The 24,284-nt window shown below is 35.7% G+C and overlaps 1 protein-coding gene across 1 annotated transcript; it reads right to left on the reverse strand.

Moving 5' to 3' along the window:
- Positions 1-7,321: 7,321 nt before the first annotated feature.
- On the reverse strand, positions 7,322-22,923 carry alg9 (ALG9 alpha-1,2-mannosyltransferase). The gene is made up of 15 exons (XM_055200425.2): positions 22,611-22,923; positions 21,787-21,922; positions 18,975-19,109; positions 18,549-18,619; positions 16,357-16,445; positions 15,683-15,818; positions 15,459-15,546; positions 15,219-15,324; positions 14,873-14,995; positions 12,287-12,441; positions 10,452-10,581; positions 10,211-10,358; positions 9,978-10,107; positions 8,608-8,738; positions 7,322-8,119 (listed from the first exon to the last, which is right to left on the reverse strand). Exons 1-15 carry the CDS (start codon positions 22,760-22,762, stop codon positions 7,996-7,998), a joined length of 1,854 nt encoding a protein of 617 aa, XP_055056400.1. The 5' UTR covers positions 22,763-22,923; the 3' UTR covers positions 7,322-7,995.
- Positions 22,924-24,284: the final 1,361 nt, after the last annotated feature.

Genomic DNA, 24,284 nt, shown 5'->3' on the forward strand with positions numbered 1-24,284 from the left:
AGTGAAAAGCATTGCGTAATATAAAAGTCACGCGTAGAAGACGGTTACTCAAAAACAAAAATGAGTTTAAAACCACAACCAAGTGGATCAATGATAAGAAAGCACAAAAAGGACAGCTTTTTCTCACCCTGCCAGTCAGCAACTGTAAAGGAGAATGTTCATTTTCTCTAATGGCAAGAGTAAAAAATGAACTAAGAAGCAAAATGTGTCAATGACATTCACTGTCTTTAATGGCCATTGAATGCGATCTTGTGATGGAACTGGATTTTGATGATGTTGTGGAAGCGTTTTCTCAGAGGAAATCGAGAAAGATACCCCTTAGCTAAGATTTTAAACCAACTTTTTTGTTCTAAGCTAAGGGGCTGGACACACGAAGCTTTTACGCCCCTGGCCGGCGCATGTTTTCAATTGATTCCAATGGAAACTCGGCGTTTTTCAAATAAGCAAGCTAGCGGATTTTTTCCGTGCTGAAAACCGGCGCTCTGGGTTTTTTCGCACTCAGCGCCGAGAGTTCAAAAATATTTAACTTTGAGTGAAAAGCTCTGCTGGTTAATATCAGTTCTCACACAGCCGTCCAGTTACAGTGGAGGAGGGGCAGGACATTACCACAGCAACCAACCGGGTCACAGCTGAAGTATCACAGCTACCAAAGCACTCGGCTGAAAAACAGCTGGCATTCGGCATCCTCAAGGTGTTTTCAGCTGCGTTTAAAAGTTTTGGTGTGTCCAGCCCCTAAATGCCTGTGGTGAACGACAGTTACACATGAAATGTAATAAAATGTCTTCTAAATGTAGAAATGTAAAATATTTATGGAATTTTCTCCTGTGATATGATTTGGAGAGGTCAGAATCTTTTTGATTGAGTATGTTGTACAGTATGTTGTATGTTGACAGATACTGGTAAGATATAAATAAACCAATTTTTGGTGTGAAAGTACAGAATATTGTGTGCATTCTCTCCCCGCGTAGTGCCATTGTTAATCCTGTAAGATGGGGCATAGAGGCGAACCAACACTTGAGCCCTGTGCATACAAGTGCAACGCTGTTGCCCAAAAAATTGATAAAGGGGGCCTTTGAGACATCCGTGCCCAGGGCACATCATCGCCATAATCCGTCCCTGCGTTAGGGAGGTTAACAAGATCACAATAAAATGACATCTACTGTATTTGAAGCTCTGATTTTTTTCTGCATTTTCAGGAAGTAGGCTTAAAGCTTTGCAACTACCATTTAAAAGTTTTGGGTCACCTTTTTAGGTTTTAGAATAAGTAAACATACTTTTATTATTCAGTGACCATTATAAAAAGTTTATTAAATACAATTTTAAGTTTGCTTTAAGGCTATGTGTGTTTATTTATTATTTTTTTTAATTCTATTTTTGTCTATCAAATTGCTTTTTAGACATCCAAGCATGCACATGCACCTTTAAATAAAACGTAAAATCAAGAAAAACATTTTACTCAAGTGACCCTAAACCTTTAAATGGTATTACTGAGAGAGAGAGCAAAGACAGCCTGCACTGCCCCATTTAATACACTGCATGAAAACAGGCTTACTGTTTTAAAAGGGTGGTTTTGTTCTGTCATCTGCCGACACAAAGTGCCAGGTGGTTGATCCTTCCAGTACTGAGAAGTAAACAGCAGGACAATACACTTACCTACTTTCATCATCTCTGTGCAGACAGTGGATCACTGACCTAAATGTGGACTTAAAGAGTGGAACACACATGTGTTTTAAATGCCAAGTGTGCCCTATCTAATTAAAGTTACATAAACCATATACAGAAATGTAGGAAAATGTTCAATTTATGCAAAAAGTGATACTTTAATATAAAATGCATGGCTAACAAACATATACATTTCATAAGACTTTTTTAAAATGTAAAATAAGTCTTTGGTGTCCCCAGATTACATATGAGAAGTTTTACCTCAAAATACCCCACAGATAATAAATTACTACTTTGTAGGTTTTCACAAAAATGTGCCGTTTTTGGGTGCGTCCTTTTAAATGCAAATGAGCTGAATTCTGCACTAAATGGCAGTGCTGTTGTTGGATAGTGCAGATTAAGGGGCAGTATTATCCCTTTCTGACATCACAAGAGGAGCCCAATTCAAATGACCTATTTTTCACATGCTTGCAAAGAAAAGTTTACCAAAACTAACGGCGGTTTCACACCGCAAGCGTGGACAGCGCGTATCCGGCACATGTTTTTTTCCGGCACCCATGTTAACAAGTTAGAGCATGCACACCGTATGCGTGAGCAGCGTTTCCTCGCGTAGCAGGAGCGGCGGTCGTTTCGGCGGCGGCTCTATTTTTGCTGCTTACGCTCAATTAAAGTGGCTTTGTTTATGGTTTTAAATGCTCGTGGATTGACGCAAAAAGTGTATTTCACCATAGAATCATGAATGTGATGCCAAGTGTATTTTAAACAGTCATGCCTCTGAGCAATTTAAAAGAAAGCAATGAAATATTTAAAAACACTGTTGACTTCGCTGTCATTCACTCTCTGCCCAGCACTAAATGACTCCTCATCTATCTTAATAATCTATAGATACATCTATAAATCTAAATCTTATGCTTAAACTGTTGAAGGGAAACACGATCGATTGCGTCATACTGTCAATCACTGAGTGTAATGTTTCATTTTATCGTAAACTTCAGAGAAACAGATTTAATAATGTCTATAATTTTATGTCTATAATTGTGTCTATATCTGTCATTACACGGATTAGAACAGCACGAAACAAATTTTAAACAAATTACACTGACGTCAAAAGGCGCATTGAAAAGTTTTGCTCATAAATGCATGTAAAATAAAGTAATGTGAACTTGAGATTTTTATTAAACTGCACAGTATGCGAGCACAGAAAGCACAATGGCCACACGCAGCAAATGCTCTCCTTACGCGCTGTTCAGGCTTGCATTGTGAAACCGGCGTAAGTTACTGGGTTGATCTTTTTCACATTTTTTCAGGTTGATAGAAGCACTGGGGACCCAACTATAGAACTTAAACATGGAAAAAGTCAGATTTTCATGATATGTCCCCTTTAAATTTATATATTGTTTCAGTGGCGTAGCAAGTAAGTCCCGGGCCCATATGCAAAAGAAATTACGGGCCCCCTTGAGCCAAAGCCCCCCAACCTTGCCCGTTGGCACTGTTAACTGTGGCGCGCAGGTCTGTTAACAACATATACTTTTAATAAGGTAGTCAAATATTTTTACTTTACTTTTTTAATTTAAAAGGTAGATTTAAATAAAGAAAAACTAAATGTTTTGTGTAGTTTTTGACTCGTGACTAACTTCTCCGCCTTCTATTTTCTCTTCGAGGCCCCACTTTTGTTTATATTTGTCCATCCTTAATGTTCACATAGATAGCCGCTATAGTAACCTCTCACACTGTGTTTTCTTTTTTTTGGCACGGCGATGCGTCATGTAAAGAAATGATGGCGTAAGAGTCTATGGCAGCCGCGGAGTGCAAAAAAATAATAAACGCAGATCTGACGTAGAAATTAGACATTACGGAGAAATAAGAAATCACTACACATGATATGCATACAAAATTATATTTATTGCTGCCAAAAACAAAAATTAATTGAAAAAAATGTAAATTAAAAGCTGGGGCGGGCCCAGGGCCGGGCCCCCTATTGGCCCGGGCCCATTTGCACGTGCATACCCTGCATGCCCAGACGCTACGCCACTGTATTGTATTACTTCAGTAATGTGAAATAAATTAAAAGTAATTTAAATGTAAAAATATGTTGAAGATATTTGTTCTAACAGAGATACTATTTGATTCTTTAAAAATAATGACACTACTATGCAATGCATTTAGAATTTTAAAATCTGGTCATTGTTTTGATTAAGTTTGAATCATTTTGTTCCTATTTATAATACTGAAACTAACTATAACAATATCCTACAATTATTTTGAGTTGGTTATTAATTTCCACAATGAATGCATTTAATTTTTAGACCATTGCATTAAGATAAAGAGTATTACAGCCCTAGTAAAAATGCTGGATTTTAGTCAGTACCACCAATATAATAAAATTTGTAAAAGAAAATTAATATAAACACTGTCAGAAAAAAGGTCAACAATGGTCCCAGGTGGATTCAAAAAGTACATCAAGAGTTCATATCAGTACCGGTACTAGTACCAAAAGTATACATATCTATACATAAATGGTACATATAGGACATTTTAAAGGGTACTGACCCAGTAACAACCTTTTTACTGAAATTGAAAAACAGAAGTCTTTTAAAGGTAAAGTTTATATGCAGTGCATTTGAAATTGTCAACTTTTGAAACATTTGTTGTTCTGGATTTTTTGCTCCACTTAACGCCTAATTACTTAGCAATTAAAAAGCAGAGAACAGGCAGCTCCTGGGAAAGTATGTCTCATCTATGTTTCAAAGGGTTTTCTGCGTCATAGGGTACAGCCTCAATGCCAGGCTTTAAAAAGGATCAGGGTTCCCTGTAGTGTTGTGGGGCTTAAGATGTCGTCACTGTAGACAGCTTAATAATCCCTCAACATTCATCGCCAAAAAAGCATGTTTACATACACCCACAATCTATCAAGGAGAGCATACCTATTTGTTTCTTATACAGAACCATCAGTGACACACAGGGAAAATGATTTGCGTTTCTAAATGATGCTGTTCAGTGACAGATCTGTGTGCAACGTACACCTGCATCAAATAACTATACATCATGAAGCAAATATACTGCGAGAAGACTTTCTGAAGAAAGCTTAAGATGTTTATAACATAAAGTGGCTCTATATCAGAGGTCTTAAACCTTGTTTAGGCCAAGGACCCCTTATTAATGGATAGGGAGGAGGAGCAGGGACCAGATCTGCTTTACATACTTTGTTATAATGGTTACATTACACATTTTTTGTTGCAGTCACATACTGTTAACATGCTGCATATCACATAACATTTTTAATTTACGGAATAGATTTTACCCTTATTTTAAAAAAAATCTAACAATATTTTGGAAGACTCATGCTCTAGGTGGTTTTGTGACTTTTCTATACACATTTCAGGCATTCGTGAAAAGCAATAATGATGCCGAAACTGCTAAGGAATGAGCTTATGTGATATAATGCTATTATACAGAATATATAATATATATATATATATATATATATATATATATATATATATATATATATATATATATATATATATATATATATATATATATATATATATATATATATATATATATATATTCTGTATAATAGCATTATATCACAAAAGCTCATTCCTTAGCAGTTTCGGCATCATTATTGCTTTTCACGAATATAATGATATAATGCTATTATACAGAATATATATATTCTGTATAATAGCATTATATCACATAAGCTCATTCCTTAGCAGTATATATATAATTACAAAATTTGTTTAAAAAGGTTCATACAAATGTTACCTCCGTTTAAAAACAGCCCATGTTGTCAATAGCCCATTAGTTTATTAGTCTATTACTATTGCATTAACGGGGCCATTTTTGTTATTTTTTAGTCTTAATTTGGCCACATCTTTCTGTGTTTCAGCAAATGGAATGATTTTTGGTGACAAATCTTATATTTACACATATTTTAAGAAAACGCTTTGAAATTTTTCAAAAACTTAACAATATACCGTGGGCAAATTTACTACCCTTACGTGTTGTTAGTGGCCAAAAATGGGCACTGAATTAAACTGCTGTAAAAATGTATCGGATGTTTTTTTTCCAATTTTTTTGTTGCATAAATCTGTTAATCAACCTCAGTACTGATCAAATTCCATGATTTTAATTGCCAAGTTTATAAGTGGTGTCACTGATTTGGGAAAAAACACACAACATGACAGATTTTCAATATAAAAAGTGACTGGATTTTCTTTTACCTTTTTCACAGTCTTGGGCATGTAGATTAGTAAAAACATTGGCTTTGATGCATTTTTAGTTTTTGTGCAGCATCATATTTTATTTTTTTCTTCCTCATTTATTGTTTGTGGCCATTTTTGTCCCATTGACTTCCATTATAACAACATTTTTTGATTGCAAAGCCATGACACATTATCATGCATTTTTGATTCTTTGCGGTTTTACCTTTTGCAAAGAAGTAAAATTTGTCATTTTTACTGTTGATCACCATGTGGCACCAAAATCATTTTGTGTTTTTTATTCCTCAAATTAGTGGCATCGCTTATGAGCTTGGCAATTAAAGAGTTAAAATCATGACATTTTTGGAAACATTTGGTAGTTTTGATCAGTACTGAGGTTGATTAACAGATTTATGCAAAAATTGAAAAAAATATTAATCTGATACATTTTTACAGCCGTTTAATTTAGTGGCCATTTTTGCCAACACGAAAGGGTAGTGAATTGGAAAAATGCACAAGGGTTAAAATTGTAAACACAGGGGTCCCACACCTAGATAGTTACCTTCAAATTCAAGGACCTTCCAGGTCCAATAACCTTAAGGACTAAATGTGGGGACAAATTTTAAGTGAGAGCAAGGTTACATCGTGTAACCTTTTAAGACACATTGTTACAGTTCCTTTCGAGGGAACTCACGCTGCGTCACTGCGGTGACACTTTGGGGATGCCTCCAGGGGTAAGTGCGTCTGAATGTGTATATCAAATTCAAACAATGGTGAGGCTTAACAACAAAGACAGGGTGACGCGGGAGCCAGGAACTATTTCACTATCTGAAATATTGCCAAAGACGGCGTTACAGGGACACAGGAAGTATGGCAAGGGAGACGCAGCATCTCGTTCCCTTCTCAGGGAACAACAGTTACATACGTAACCCGACAAGTTTTCATGTGTCAAACACAACTATGCAAAAAAGCATTTTGGGATGAATCAACAATCGCATACAGAAGATATAAGCATTTAAGCGAACAGTTTAGCACGTGTGCTTAAAAAGTCTAGAATTTTTATGAAATTATCTTACACTACACAGGGAATAATATGGATTTTTTCCCCCAGAAAACTTATTGCATAAAATAGATTCAAGCACTTTCAATGATTTCATTAATTATATCTGACATTGTTTTTGAAAATATACATGCATACAAGATACAGGTGTATATTTTCAAAAACAATGTCAGATATAATTAATTATAATTATAATTATAGTATAATTATTGTGGACAACCTTACTGATTTTTTAAATAAATACTTATAATTACTATTTTTTTTACAAGCCTAGAAATGGTTATTTGGTATTTCCACACTTTCCATGATATGCAAAACTTTTGGTTCACAAGGATGATGTATAATGCATCTATTCCAAAAACAAAAACGTTTTGTGATGGCATACCCAAACTCAATAAATCTGTTTTTTATTTGATTCAATCCCAGTTAACATTGACATGATCAATATGACAAACATGATTTGGAATGTAAACTATTCATTGTCCACGTGTGCAACTTGACTTCACAATGTCCACTTTAACAAAGCACAGAAAGATTTTTTGGTGCATCTTACATCCTGAGAGGGTGCAACTTCCTTGGACCAGTTCTTCAAACAGGACAAATTAAGAGAAGTTCATGTCTACTGTTGAACACCAGATGATGATGCAAAATGAAATCTGGTTTGGGCCTGCATTCATGGAGTACAGCTGAACGTCCCAGATCAGATGAGATTTTAAACGGAAGATGATGGACTGTTGTCCTTAAAGGGTTTTCTAGAAAGCACTCTTCTGTTTGAAGGATGCCGAGAAGCCCGAGCAGGCATTTATGTTAAGCTACGTCGTAAAAAGGAACAGTAGGCAGAATGGAAGAAAGATGATCGGGTCACTATTGGTAAAATGGGTAAGGCATCCATGCTCGGCATGGTTCAACGCCACACTTGGTCCAAACCAAAAACGTACACACATACACAAACAAGCATACACATGTATGCACAGACTGAGTTTGTGAGGAGGAATATTTGGGGCTTTATGACAAAGCACTAGAAGAGATGCTGATGATGACGATGACGACAGCAGGAGCAGGACATCACAGTTGCGTTCTTTTTCGGGTGTTTTTGGGTCGCCGTGGTTTCAGGATGACATATCTGCTGTAGGTGGTGTATTGCTCAGACAGAAAAGGGATAAAAAAGGCCCTGAAGAATCTCGAGGACCTGTGTGGGAGAACAGAATAAAAAAGAAAAGTACCAGGATCAGGAATGGCAGTATAGCCGCAGGTTTGCAAAATCCATAAAAAAAGAATAAGCATTTTTAAACCACTGGTTCCCTCTGGAATGTTTAATGGGTTTTTTAGGATAGTGGCTTTTGATTTATGAGTAAATGATGGTTAATGACATCATGCAATTTATGTTCATAAATTACGAACTATATATAAAAGCTTCTAATGTTAAAAAACAATAACAACAACCACAGACCCTACTGATTGAGGATGATTGAGGACTTGTTAACGATGATGTCATAAGTATTAATATATAAAAATACAAGGGAGCCCTCTAGTGGACAAGAACATACCATTAATTTTTTAAATACCCTTTGACCCTTATAGCAAATTTTTTTTTTTTATTATTATTATTTATCAAAATTACGTTTATCCACTGGGATCAAGCATGGTTTTAAATATCCACAGTACACGTATACTTGCCCGGTAGTGTCTAGAAAAGGCTTTTCAACAATAACGCTCCACTCCTCTTTGTTAGCGGCGTATTTTGGTTCTCGAGGGGCCTCTATGTCTGTGGCCAGATCCACCAAATAATGGCACTGTTTTAGGTCAACCTGTGGGTCAGAGAACATTAAAAATAATTTTTAGTGACAAACCCAACTTTGTCACATACACCCCGAACAATAATACAAACATTTACATAAAGGATTTTAGATAATGCTTATTATTAAAAGACTAATTTAACCCACATTTCAAATCATCTACCTTTGAAAGAAATGCAGACAAATCTCAAAGATTCTCACAACTAGCATATTTCATATTCAGTATTTTGTCATTAAACGTAAAAAAAAGTTATTGCTCCATCAAGTTTGAATGTATTGCTCAGATCTGCTTGTTTCAATTTTAATAAATAAGCTCAAAATATTAATCGCTATCTATTACAAATGCATCATTTCACTTCAGAAAACCTATTCACTGGAGTCATTTCAATCATTTTAATGTTTGATGGATGTTCTTTTCATCCAAAACAACAGTGCATTACAAAGTATACATATTTCTTTTTATCAGAACTATATATATTTATATATATATATATATATATATATATTTATCAGAGCTATACAAAAGTACCATATAAAAAAATAACATTATGCATTTTACAAAAATTATTTGTGAATTTCAGGTAATAATAGACTAACTCTATTATTTTTTTTTTATTATTATTATTTTAATATGAGATGTTGTAAAAACAAACACAAAATTATATAAAAACATTATAAAAAAATAATTATTGTTTTGGGGGGAGTTAATGGTATTTCATGCATTCTGACTTATTAACACAGTTTAACTCTTTCCCCGCCAGTGTTTTTCTTTTATTTAAGTGAATTTTTTTACGCCTCTTTAGAACGACCGAATCAAGCCCAGTTATTTTTTTTTTAATCTTGACAGATACTCTGGAAAAGTCACAAAATCGTATTCCACTGAGATAAAGGAAACCATGTTTTTAAACTAAAGAAAAGTGGCTTGGGGGTAGAATTGACACCAAGGGTCTTATTAGGGTTAAGTTTCCAGCCAGCGGCAGCATTTTTTTATGATTTTTACAAAAGTTTAATCCCTTTTAGAAAAAAATTCTTCTTTAAATATAAAAACAAACAATATATCAAATAAAAGAACAACTTTTAAATACAAAAAAGTTTTATCATACCTTCATTTATTCTCTTTTTATCACCTCTCAAATATGGGTAGGTTTCTTCAAAAATACCAAATTTTGAGCACAAAGCTGAGATAATTGCATTAATTGATGAGGTAACTCGTCAATGGCGGGGGAAAGAGCTAATAAGTCTGACACTCACATATCGTGACGTTTCCTCGAGGTTTTGATCGTTCATGTCTGCTGGGAGTATCCAGGTGGCATCAGGACCGCTGGCATACGGCTTCGGCAGCTGGCCTCTGAACTCTGACTGGATAAATTGTAAATGCCAGTTGTTCATTAAAGAAGAGGCAAAAGAAAGTGAGAAGGATAAATAGTGTTAAAATGTACTGTATATTACAGATTTATTCCTTTTTAACTTGAATGCAGCCTCACTTGTTGGGAAGCAGGAAACTGCTGGGGAAGCGGTACCACTCTTTCCCTACGCAAACATTAACCGGTCTGCCGTCTGGAACCATGTGGATGGTGGGGTCTTTAGCAATGCGGTGAAACTCCGGATACAAATCCAGAGGTGCATGATAGCCTAACAGACAGCGAGCACATCATTATTATTAGTTGCTTCTCTCCTCATCATCAGTGATTGTGTGTGTAAATGAATCTGATAATTTGTCTTCACCTCTGAAGAGAGCCACAGAACGGGACAGTGAGAGCACTCCAAACAGCAGCACAGAGCCGAGAGCCAGCCAGTTGGAGGAGATGGTGTAGTGCTCCAGACGATAGCGCTGGAATATGAAGTGATAGCACTTCTATGTAGATAAACACAAAAAGGTACGAAAATTATTTATTTAAATATGATACTCAAATTTCCAACTCTCCGCCGCGACTGTAAATAGTATAATTTGTCTATAAAATTACACATCTGCAAAACATTGTATCCTTATTAACATTAAAGAAAACACAAATAAAAGAAATATCAATTAACTTACAACAAAGAATAACTTTATTAACATTGTTTTTTAGTCTGTAACAGAAAAGACTTAAAATGCATCAATTTGCCTGAAATAAAAAAATCAATCCTTATTTAAAGTACAATATTTTTTGACCATTTGATACTGAAAAATTAAATTAAATATAACCAATAAATAATAATAAAAAACTCAAGCGGCTTATCAGCGTGATTGGGGTGTAATGTCTTTAAGTGACGGTGCAAAAAAAATCACTTCCTGAAAAAGTATTTTCCCCGGGGTCTCGCGCGCCCCCCTGGTGTCGCTTCGAGCCCCCCCCCTGGGGGTCCCGCCCCACAATTTGAGAAGCACTGAAGTAAGGTAAGGAACAATAAATATTGATTTGAAATATTTTATTTTCTAATTTTTAACAAATGCAGGTCGTCCGCGAGGAAAACAGCTTTATTTTCGGTTTTAAGATGAGACAAAATGTTCAAATGTCACAGACAATGTGGTTTAATAATTTGTAAATAAAACATCATATGTGTAGGTATTAACTATTTCGCGTTATCTCGTCAATAAAGAAAAAACCATTTCCCTGCCAATGACGCTTTCCTGGCAAGTTTTTACGGTAATCTGTAATTACGCTATTATCCACTAGATGGAGCTCTTACCCAATTTATAAAAAAACTGAAGCAAAAACTAATTTAATTAATTTTATAGGAATGCTAATTTTATTAATTTTTATTCATCATTCTGAATTGGATCTCTAACAAAAATATTTTACAAAAATGCAATTATTTTAGCTTTTTGCTCAAAATTTTGTATTTTTGAAGAAACCTACCCATATTTTAGAGGTTATAAAAAGAGAACAAATGAAGATAAGATGAAACATTTCTTTCCCATTTTGTTTGTTTGTTTGCTTAAAAGCAGGGGGTCTATTCTTTCATTTGAAAAAAATCACAAAAAATGCTGGCGGGTTATCGTGTTATTTGTTTTCAGTGGTTGTACTGTAATCTAGGAATAACAAACCTGCAAATGTCACAACTGGCCAATCAGAATTAAGCATTCCAATGAGCCGTGTAATAAAAAGATTTAATAACATTATAAGACAGCAGCACTAAGCTACATCAATGGGAGTTAACACTGCAAAGGTTTTGGGTTTTACTCCCAGGGAAGCTATTGATAAAATGTATACCTTGAATGCACTGTTAGTCGCTTTGGATAAAAGCATCTGCTAAATGGATTAAATAATTACTGACTTAGAATTATAAACAAAGCCCATCTAAAACCGTTTACCATGACACCATGATAGTAATTTTTTTAACATAAGAAGATACAGTTATCCATGTAATTATGGTCAACTAGATAAATAATTATGTACCATAATGTACTTTAGTAGCAGTAGTAAGCAAGATGACATTTACATCAGCTGACTATACGCAGTTTATTTATTTACATTAGCTGACTGTATTACACAGCTAAATAGATAAATGAAATACTGATTTTACTGAACAATGCATTGTTATTTCAAATGTTTAACCAGAATCCAGAAAAAAATACGAACCTGAAGTGAGGAGAGCGCCACAGCCCCGCACAAACATATGAGAGGATAGATAGGAAACAGAAAGCGTTCTTCTTTATGTGGCCGAGTAAAAAACACCAGCATCCACAGGTACATTGGTGACAGGGTTAACCAGTATGGCCGGCCGAGGTTCTGTACTGCAATACATGCAATAAGTCAGAACAAGTGGTTTACATTGTGGTATTACACAATATCTTATATACTGCCAAACAACATATGAGGAGCTCAGATGCAAAAGTTGCTAAACGCCACCTACGTCAAAAATAAGATATGATAATAATCGAATGCTCTCTGCACGTATTATATGTTCATCAAATACAAAAACTCAGCCCATTCAGAAATACAGTTTTGCTAGCAGAATCCACTAAACACCACGTCGTGCACAGCGGATGAATGACAGTGCACAATACGACTGTGGATTACATTTAAACTTGTGTCTTTTGTGAGTGCAACCCGAATGTGGCATTGACATGGATCAATTATTTTCAATGTTTTGTAACCAGTGTTTGAATTGGGGGGGGGGGGGGGCTGAGGGGGCCCGGACCTCCTATAAGCATTGAGGGATCCCTTATTAAGCACAAAAATATAAATTAGGGGTTCCCCTGGTTTTTCTTAAAATTGTTTGGGTTAGAGCAGGGGTGTCAAACTCATTTTAGGCTGAGGGCCGGATGGTAAATGACGGCACGAAGTGAGGGCCGGATAATTTTTTTAAACCTTAGTGTGCTGATAATTGTGTTAAAATTAACTAAACAAACAATTAATTAGTTTGTTTAGCAAGAAAACTAGAGAAACACACAGCTCTGTGAAAACTACATTTCATAAGTCACACTCATACTGTACATATTATACACACAAATTTACATCTGTACAAAACCCACTGGCCTTAGGTTGAAAAGCTTTAATTTAACTTCTTTTGCCTTAATGCCAAAATTATTTATAAATCATTCACTTTTCTTTGGAATATATATTTGTAATGAGAACAGTCATTTAGAAAATGAAAATGCTACATGGGGCAGTGGCCCAAAAGCAAAAATGGCACTAAGTGGGGTGGTACTATTATTATGGTTTTAATAAAGTATTATAAATATGATGTGTTATATTACTAGCATCAACTTAGACAAGTGATTATAATGGGAAATATAATAACAAGAATTAAAGTCTGCTAAACATTCAATATGATTTACCTGTTGGCTTGATGGAGCTTTGAATCCATGTTTGCAATGTTGAACTGCCTTTAGCAGCCTCCCTTTTCCTTCTCTGTCGTTATTTTGTGAAGGCACTTTCTTGTTTTTTGTAATTTTTTTCTACAACGTGTGCCAACAACAGCAAATTTAATGTTTATATAAACTTAGAACTGATCGGGAACATTAAATCGATTAGACAAGCATTGTAATGTTAGTACTAAGAATGTGGATATTTTGTTGTTGTTTTAGCACTTTTAAAACACCGACAGCAAATCATTACCGGAAGAAATACATAAACAAACTTACAAATTACTAATTCTGCGGTTTAACAACTGATTTAATGTAATGAATCTACCTGTTAATGCAACGAACTTCGGAAACTGTCGTCTTCGCTCTACAGGCAGAGAGTGGACACCGACACAGAGATGCTGCGGAGCGGTCGGGAAAACACGAAGTGGATCGCCGGAATCAGTGGATCTTTAGCGGAGCGGTAACAATAAAACAGCAAGATTTTTGGGCACCGTGTTTAGTCTATGTTCCGCGTTTTGCTGCTTTCCGCAAGTCTCTCAGATTAAAAACGAACTAGACACCCATCTGAAAGGGTTTTTAAATATGTATTTAATATTTAATAAAACTGTATAGATCATCATGCGGCCCGCATGTTTGACACCCCTGGATTAGAGGCTTCTTCTCAAACTATTATTTCACACTAATTTGAAGGGTAAATTGTTACCGTGGGTTCACACCAGCCGCGTTTGAGGCGTCAAAATCGCATCTACCGCGACTAGTTTGCCGCTTGAACATTTTGAGTTTACTCACTTCATTTGCGCGTGAAAGCTGTGCATGAAATTCAAGTCATCGAGACATTTACGTCATGGGAGGGGCTTCTGCGACTCTGCTCGCTTTCTGTAATCACGTCACTACTAGAGTAAGCTCATGATTGGTTAACGCAGCGTGTTTTTCCGCCAAAGTTCACATTTTTCAACTCGCGCATTTGCCGCGGCAACGTTCAATTCACAACCATCTTAGTTTGTGAAATCACAGCGACCCTATAATGACGGAGGGGGGCTTGGGCGGGGGGCTTAGCTAGGGGACCCCCGTAATCTTTGACATAACTCAAACACTGTTTGTAACTCTTTTCTATTTCCAAAGAGGTGAATTTTTTTATAAGTGGAGGTTTATACCAAAAAAGCGTTCATGCACTTAGAGGGTTTTGCATCGAAAGACAGTCAAATATGTTAAATATCAATAAAATGACTAAAGTGACATTTGAATATGAAAATAAGGCATTTCAATTACTGACTAATAACCTTTGCATTGCCTTAAAAGTGAAATTAATAAACTTAAAAAAAATCTTGTACACATCATAAGCACAAATTCGTACCATTGAATCTCTGCAGAAGTGCCTCCATAAGCGCAGTGAGAGGAAGAGAAAACAGGGCCAACACAAATACAATGTTGAAATTCAGGAAACCATTTACAAAGTAATAATGCCATGGCTCTGTGCCTACGAGAAAAAAACAAATCAACTAATAAAAAAGGTATAAGCATTGGTCATTGCTGTTATCTTTGAAAAATAATAACAACAAATAGTGGCTCATTTCCATGTAAAATAAGAACACACCTCATTCAAACTGAATTCAAATGGTTAAATATTTCACTTTTAAGTCAAAAGCCCAGACGTGTTTGTGACAGGCACAACAAATTCAACACAAAAATGTGACACTTACCATAGAGATCCGGTCCATGAGGGGTGAACACATTGTACAGTAATATATTCAGGGGAGCAATTACCAGCTTGCCATAATAGTAGCTGTCAACCAAAACAACAGGAACCTGCATGAAACATAAAACAATGAGAATGTGTTTTTTATTCATTACAATGCCACCTTCACATTGCATTCATATAAACAGAATCTAGACGCCGCCAGGCAGATCAAAAGATATTAAAAATAAATGCGTTTCCCAACCAGAAAAAGCACCAATGCCACCAGAGTCCACAAGATAAAACTCTTCCACTTTCTCTTCAGCAACAGGAGGTCAAAGGCAATGGGTATGCTGCAAAAACACAAGTCAACATTTGCTAACAGATAACTGATATGAACTATTGGCTTGTTTCAGTATAGTATAGATTGCATATGACAGTTTATAATAATTATTCTATAAATACAACAAATATTTACATCTTACTTACCCCAGCAGGGCACTAAAGGGCCAGCCCACTATGGCACCCGCTGCAATACCCAGTACAGCCAGACTGGGGCGCCCCTGGAACCAGCCAGTCATAGCTACCACTGTACTGTACATACAAAAGGTACTGGGCAGGAAAGCTGCATATAAACACATACACACAAGCACACACACACACAGTGTAAGTATGCATTTTATACCCACAATTGTGTCAAAGAAGGACAAAAATAACAACTGTCCTGTGATCATATTATTTAAAGGGGACATTTCACAAGATGAAATTTTTTTAAGATGTCAAATAAATCGTTTGGTGTCTCCAGAGTACGCATGCGAAGTTTTAGCTCAAAATACCATATAGATAATTTATTATAAGATGTTAAAAATGTCACTTCGTAGGTGTGAGCAAAAACGTGCTGTTTTGGGTGTGTCCTGTACAATGCAAATGAGCTGATCTCTGCACTAAATGGCAGTGCTGTGGTGGGATACTGCAGATTAAAAGGGTGGTATTATCCCCTTCTGACATCACAGGGGGAGCCAAAATGGTTTACCAAAGCTAAGTTACTGGGTTGATCTTTATCACATTTTCTAAGTTAATAGAAGCACTGGGGACCCAATTATAGCACTTAAACATAAAAAAGTCAGATTTCCACGATACGTCCTCTTTAATATTTGACTCACCTGCAGAGGAGCAGAACATTCCCGCACTCAAGACGAGGAATGCTAGCAGGAGACGCCCCACATGCAGGCCAAACTTTTTACACACAGCCCTGCAGTGGAACCACAAAATTAATAAATGGGTCAAAACACAATACTGGTATCATAGCAATACTATCAGTAACTTTTTCATTTTCGAAGAACTGTCCTATTAATTTTTCAGATTCACAACTTCTATAACGGTACATTCACACGGGGCGTAAGTATTTATGCTGCCCATTCACTTTTAATGGGCGACGTCATGCTTTGCCGAACTGAATTGTGGATCCGTCGGCGTCAGGTCAGTGCCATCGCAACGCAAGCGTCAGCCATAGGCTGAATCCCAAACCGCCTACTTCCATACTATATAGTATGTAAAAAGCGCTGCTTTGCGTACTATATAGTATGCAAGTAGGCGGTTTGGGATTCAGCCATAGACTGTAAAAAAAGATGGACGACGCCTGTTCGCTCTCTTCCATTGGTGAAAAGTGAAGCCGGAAGTGTCCCGATATGGCGCTGACATCTTGGGTCTTGAGTCTGCGCAGTAGCGAATTCGGGACCAGTCCTGCGCAGTAGTGAGCAGGAAGTAAAGCCGTGAAATCAAGACCCCGCCCTCGCTCTTGTAGAATGCGCATATCACACGATATCACAGCTGTCAATCATGACGTGACACCACCGTTTTTATATCATTAAATAACTAACTAAACACAATCTTATTTTAAAAACAAACCTTTAAATTTACATCAGCGTGATAAAAACTACAATAAATGACAGAAACCAGGTTCGAAAAAAAGATAATTGAAGTGAAATTAAATGTTTTAGTTAGTCTCAAGTCCCATTGAATAACATGGGGAGGCGATGACCTATACTGGGACCAGTCACTGGGGGGCGATCGAGACGTTTTGGCTTCACTTTTCAGGGCTTGTGCGGCACGCTTGGCGTCAGCCAATCAGATCGCCTTATGCATATGGAAGACCGGAGCATAGAGACAGAGCGCAGTTATGCAAATTTGAAAACCACGCCCACCGGGGGGGAATGCAATCCAACCGTCTCCATTGACTTTGTATTGCGAGAAGCCTCCTCCTTGTCATTTCTGGCTTATAACAAAAAACTGAAATGCCTAAAAGCTGCGTGACAATATGTACAGCTAACAAGCCAAAGAACCCAGAAATAAGTTTTTATAAGCTGTCAGCTGACTACGTTTCCCCCTATTGGACGCAGTTTTACTAATAGAAGTACTATGAAAAGTTGCCTGTATCCATTTTTGTGTCTTTAAATGCTCTTTTTTGGGGTCGACAGCTTATAAAAACTTATTTACAGATTAAACTTAAAAACAGAATAATACCTAAAAGCTGCTGTGTGACAAGGTGTACATCTAACAAGCCAAAAAAAAGCTGTCGACTTCAAAAAACGAGCGTTTAAAGACACAGAAATGGAAACAGGCAACTTTTCATAGTACTACTATTAGTAAAACTGCATCCAATAGGGGGAAACGTAGTCGGCGATCCACTTTATTCTCCTTAAAGACTGGGTTTTACGGCTTGACAGCTTACAAAAACTTATTTCTGGGTTCTTTGGCTTGTTAGCTGTACATATTGTCACACAGCAGCTTTTAGGCATTATTCAGTTTTTTGTTATAAGCCAGAAATGACAAGGAGGCGGCTTCTCGCAATACAAAGTCAATGGAGACGGTTGGATTGCTTTCCCCCCGGTGGGCGTGGTTTTCAGGTTATGACGCGCTGCGCTCTGTCTCTCACTGTGATTGGCCGTTGGCCACGCTTCAGACAAGCCTTCCATCAAGCGTTAACGCTTTCGTCCCATGTGAATGTACCGTAACATCACTGTCAAATAAGAACAAAGTGGCCAGGTGAAATGTGGTGTGTTGGGAAAATTGACAAATACCGCATAAATTTGGTGCTTTTTCGAATGGACATAATATATTTTCATAGCGGTGGTACAATAACCATCATAAATGATTGTTAATACCGCCTTGGTTCCACTCCTAATGTAATAAGGGGACAGATTTAATTTTGCATTTATATTTGAATATATATTTTAATAAAGGTGGGCCAATACTGTGGTATGACTACTGATCTATATATAACAGTGGTTATGACCCGTATACACAGTAGGTGTAACCATATATATGTAGGGTATATGTAAGATGATGCACTTACTTGTAGAAGTAGAGCTCACATACACAACAGGTAAATGCTAACATGCATCGCAGGAAGTAAAACACAAGGACCTAAATTAGAAGAACAGAAAAACTACATGTGAAAGACAAAACAGGACAGAAGTAGTTTATACAGGCTTGATAAATCGACTTGCATTTACCTAAATATCTATATAACATTCTTTGATCAAGGAGACTTAACTAAATTACATTTTAGATTTTGCTATTTAAAAGTAAAGGTAGAAGTCTTCGTGAAAATGATTGTGACTGAGATGCTAAAATGTGACATTTCTATAAAATGTAACATTGGAGGTACCAAAGCAATAACACATCAAATTACACTGGTTATGCATAAGCTTTTTTTGTTTTGTTTTTTACATTCCAGTGGGGTTAACTAGTACTGTATTTGGGCTAATGAATAAATTACTTTGTTGGTTTGTAGTATTTTGGCATGGAAGTAGGCAGGAAGTGCATGGAGCCATAGATACGCGTAGGAGCGAATCGCATAGGCTGGGGAATATTCCCATGTCTGCATCCCTGTTCCGTACAGCAGGTAGTGAATTGGTCAGGAAAAATGAAACAAAGTCACTTTTAAAATGTCCTATGAATGATATTGATTTGCCACTTGCTATTGCTAGTTGGAGAAGTTTATGTTCCAGGGAAAAAGATGTAGGGGAGAGCAGGGTAAGTTGTCACACTTTCATACTGTCTAACATTTACTGAGCACTATACATCACAATGGTATAAATCTCATACCAAATAATAGAAGGAAGTCACATATGTTGTATTCATTACATTTTCATATCTTATCTAATTACGGAGTTGTAGACAGTTGAAGAAAGAAAGTTCACTTGTGACAATTTGCCCCATCAGCGGGTAAGTTGTCACACTAAATTATCTAAAAAGTAGGTCCGTTTACATATACACATATATATCTCCCAAGGGTTTTTTTCCTCCTAGGATTTTTTCCTCCTGGCTAAAAAGGTTTGGAGGTTTTTCTCCTAGGGGGTCTTTTCAACTCAACTTAAAGGCTTAACTTAGCACCCTCTTCTATACGTTACATTATTAATATGCTCGCTTGTAAAGTTTAATCATAGCCGGGTGATTCTCACGAAACCATTGAAACACCACGGCACTAATGATTTTAGCTTTAAAATGTGTAATATAGTAACATTAAAAAGCATCAGAATTAACACACTACTGTGTTCTACCTTGCACAATGTGTGATTTCAACATAAGAATTTATAATTGTAAATTATATCTCATTTTCTGCTGAAATTCTCATTACCGCAATGTGTCCGGCTGTGTTTGAACATGCGTTATGCTGTAATTTAATCAAATTAACACAAAACTATTAAGAAAAATAAATAAATGGATGTTTTGCTAGACTACTTTAGATGACAGAAAAAATATTTACTGAATATTCATGTATAATAATAATGAAGAAAAATTAGGAAAATGATGTGTCCATGCCTGATGTTCTCATCCTCCGCAACACTTTTTGAGAACAGTTTAAGCACACATACAGAATTTTAATAAAGTTTGATTTTGAGTGACCAAGCACATGGACCAGTTACTTCAAGATGGCTACCAGGTAAGATCAATTTTTTACAGTTAATTTGAAATATTGTCTTGTCAGAATGCTTACAGTACACGACATTTTGATTATCATTACCGCAACAGATGCTTATTAAATGTTAATTTAATTAATAGAAGCATAATACTTTGATTTTAAATGCATGTGCAGAATCTCCAAATTATGTTCTTTTAGGTTTGTCATGTCATTTTGAAAATATGTCAGTGTTGATGTTTTCTGACTGTTGCGGTAATGAGACTTTTTAGGACACATTTTTTAAATTATGTTACAAAAACTGTTAAATGATAAGTAAAAGTTTTTAAATTAATGTTCCCATTTACTCCAGACTTTGTTTTTCAATGTCTGGTGGGAAAAAAAAAGTAAATTTAAGCAATTTTTACATTTTCATGCTTGACATTTTTAAAACCAAGTTTTCGTGAGAATCACCCAGCCGCTGTATTTTGCACTGACGTCTGTCGATTTTTCTGTGTTTTCCCCTGCTTCTATTAATGTAAAACTGCTTTGAAACAATTACCAATTGTGAAAAGCGCTATATAAATTGAATTGAAAAAGAAGAACAGAACTACTTTGAATGATTATTGATTTTCATTTTAAATTTAACTCATTACCTCTAGGGCTTTTCACACTGCACTTAACCCTTGGTTATCTTTGTTCTAAACCCTGCTTTTAACGCTGGGTTAAGGATCGTGTCACATCGTAATTTAGATGCAGGGTTATCCCTGAAATTAACCTAGGATTATGAATCCCTGCTCGGAAGCAGGGTTAGCCCGAATAATGAAGAGTTTAAGATAAATCCGTTTTTTTAATTGTTCAGAAATCTCGTTTTTTGGTTGTGAATTCCAATTAATATCAATTCAACTGCAGTTGGTTTGTTTTGATTTAAACCTTCATAACTTAAAAAATACAGCTAAGTAGCATCATAAAACAAAATAATAACATGATAACATAATAATAAACATGTTTTGACAAAAATCTAAAAAAATGGATTTATCTCGTTTTGCAACGAAACTCTTCATACATATATATATATTTATATATATTAAGTATTTTTATATAATATAAATGTACAAATGTATATACATATGTAAACATTTCTTAAATATATACATGCATGTGTGTGTAATGTATTTATATATACATAATTATTATACACAGTACACAAACATATATGATGTAAACGAAAACTTTTATTCTGCAAACGATTAATTGCGAATAATCATTATGCAGCTCATTTTTTACGTTTTAAGCCAAAAAATAAGAAAATTGTGCTAACGTCAGATTAAAGAGATCTTCTTGACCACATGTGAACACGAAGTTCACTATAGAAGAAGTCGTCACACATGGTGGCTATTTCATTTTTGATATGTGCCTGATAGTGTTCGATTTATGAACAATGTGACAACTTAACCCGCTCTCCCCTACTTATTCTTACAAACCTTTTACTAGACAAGAATTTGAATATTACCATAAATGCAAATCATATTTTTTTATAACTTATGTCATGGAAGAAAGACAAATGTAGTACCCTAGCAGCATACTGTACAAATGATGAGACATTGAATAGATGTCAATATACAGAGACATTGATTGAAGCCATAAATATATAAAATAAAATGGTGAAGAATAAAAATGTGCAACTCACTGGTTCCCAGTAATTAAAGGTTTCATCACAGTCAGAGATGTTACTGAGTAACGCGGCACAAAAGCGGGCTGAAACCAGGCACTTGAAGGCTGTGGAGCCCTCAGGAGCCCACACCTGTCCTGCCTTACTGGATGACCTGTAATAGAGAGATGGGGTATAGGAGGAAATGTCAATGTGCTTATCTTGATACAAACTAATAAGCAAATGGGAGACAGCACAGTGTCATAAAGGGTTATTTATTGTACTTTTTCAGGCATAAATTAATCAAATAAGTAATTTGCATTATCAGTAAAGATGATAAACATGTACAGCAGATGATCCCATAAAAATGACAATGATGTCAACGGTGAAATTCCATTTACCTGGGCAACTAATGATGACGATTATGAAATTGGACACGCGCGCCTTATGTCAACCTAGACTGCTGGCAGCACCGAATGTTTATGTTTCGTTATTAAAATAGTCAGCACTATCTTCTTTAAAAACAAAGACATGTTTGCAGTTTAAAAGAAACTGTAATAGTATGTCAGTGAACAAAATGATTCTAGTTTTGACATATCTAATGGTATGTGTTAACCTGCATACCGCCGGGTATATCAGCTGTGAATGGATGAATGGAAACGTCGTATACGTGTCACAAAGCGACTTTAAAACGACAAGCACGATAGCGCACATTAACATTCACGTCTTCTCCGATGCAAGGCTATGAAGATTACACCTTATTTTACTCATTTATCGTACCTGGTGTTATGAAGCTAGCACTGAGCTGTCATCGCATTACAGTAGATCGCGCTTGAACTGTGGACGGGTTTACGGCTACTTACTCATTTCGCTGGTCACTAACGTTAGACTTGTTGTCCTCGGTACATTTGTCGTCTTTCGTCGCTCGGTTGTCTGTGCTAGGTGTGTTGTTTACGTTATTGGCATCTTGTTTGCTTCCCCGTCTGTTGCGTTGACGGAGTCCCTTCGTCGCCATGTTTTCTACTGGCGGCGCGTGGCGTCATTATTACACTGAACACAGCGAAACTCAATGGGGAGCCATAGAGAATTAGTTCTTATAATTAGCCTACTATTATCTGTTTAAACAATTAAACTAGTGAAAATGGTAATGTTACTCATATAGGACATAAAATGACGCAAAAAATGATGATGAAAACAACACATATTACAGCAAGCGCACCAACACATTTGTAGTTAAAGGGGTATTCACCCAAAAATCTAAATTCCGTCATCACTTACTTACTTTCTTATTGTTACAAACCTGTATACATTTCTTTGTTCTGATGAACAAGAAGAAAGATATTTTGAGAAATGTTTGTAACCAAACCGATCTGAGGCCCCATTCACTTCCATAGTATTCTTTATCCTACTATGGAAGTCAATGGTGCCTATGATCAGTTTGGTTACAAACATTACTTAAAATATCTTCTTTTGTGTTCATCAGAACAAAGAAATGTATAAAGCAGAGGTCTCCAACATGTTGCCCGCACCGAGTCTGTGAGTTACCCCCCCCCAAGCACATTAATAGCCTTAATTGTGATATTACTACATATTTTTATATTAGCTTGGCTTTTTATGTATGTTACATTTATACAAAAAATGATAAAACATATCAACAAGTAAAATAAAATAAAATTAACAAGTAAAACAAAAAAATTTGAGTAAACTATATAAAAAAGTAGCCATTGTTTTATCCATTGTGGTAGTCCTTGCTCACAAAAAGGTTGGATACCTCTGGTATACAGTTTGTTCCAACAAAGTAAATTATGACAGAATTTTTATTTTTGGGTGAACTATCCCTTTAAACTGTGGTAATATAAATGGTAATCTATCTGCAAAAAAATAATAATAATGGTTGATCTACCTAAATGATGATATAGCAAGGACATTTACAAGATACAGAATACTACAGTTTCAATGAAACATGACCAAAAAACTATATTATCATGTCCGAAAACTGGTATTACCAAAAATAATGATTTTTGGTTTTGTCGCTGTACTGTAAAAGATTCTTAGCTGCCGTAAATTTTTTTGTTGAATCAACTCGGATTTACAAGTCATTTTAACTTACTATTATTTATCTTGAATAGAGATAAGTTGTTATAACTACAGGTGAGTTGTTATAACTTATAAAATTAAGTTGACTTTTCTCAACTATATTTTATAAATTGTGACATCTCATCTCTGTTGACATGACTTGTAAATCTGAGTTGATTTAAACAAAAAATGTTAAGGCAGCAAAGTATTTTTTACAGTGTGTGTTTTATTTATACATGCCAATGCCATTTAATGACGCATTGTTTGAGACTGAACATTACAGTCTCTATCTATTTATGAATAACCACAGACATGTATGGCATTTTAATTTTAATTTGTTAAGAAAATGTAAACATTTCCCACGAGGAGCCCTAGGATTATACACACAGCAGTCCTAAACATAAGTTTCTTTACTGCTGGATTTCATGCCTGTCATTGTTATATTTAATATAAAAATGTTA

Source organism: Misgurnus anguillicaudatus, chromosome 22, assembly GCF_027580225.2.
Source record: "Misgurnus anguillicaudatus chromosome 22, ASM2758022v2, whole genome shotgun sequence".
Taxonomy (NCBI): Eukaryota; Metazoa; Chordata; class Actinopteri; order Cypriniformes; family Cobitidae; genus Misgurnus; species Misgurnus anguillicaudatus.

What these genes read in the sequence shown, in the direction of transcription:
- alg9 (XM_055200425.2), bottom strand. Translation starts at nt 22,762, where the DNA reads ATGGCGACGAAGGGACTCCGTCAACGCAACAGACGGGGAAGCAAACAA. An exon ending in TGGCATTGGTGCTTTTTCTG is followed by an intron (nt 15,325 to 15,458) that starts GTTGGGAAACGC and finishes TGTTTCATGCAG; the next exon opens with GTTCCTGTTGTTTTGGTTGA. An exon ending in CCTTTTCTAGACACTACCGG is followed by an intron (nt 8,120 to 8,607) that starts GCAAGTATACGT and finishes TCTCCCACACAG; the next exon opens with GTCCTCGAGATTCTTCAGGG.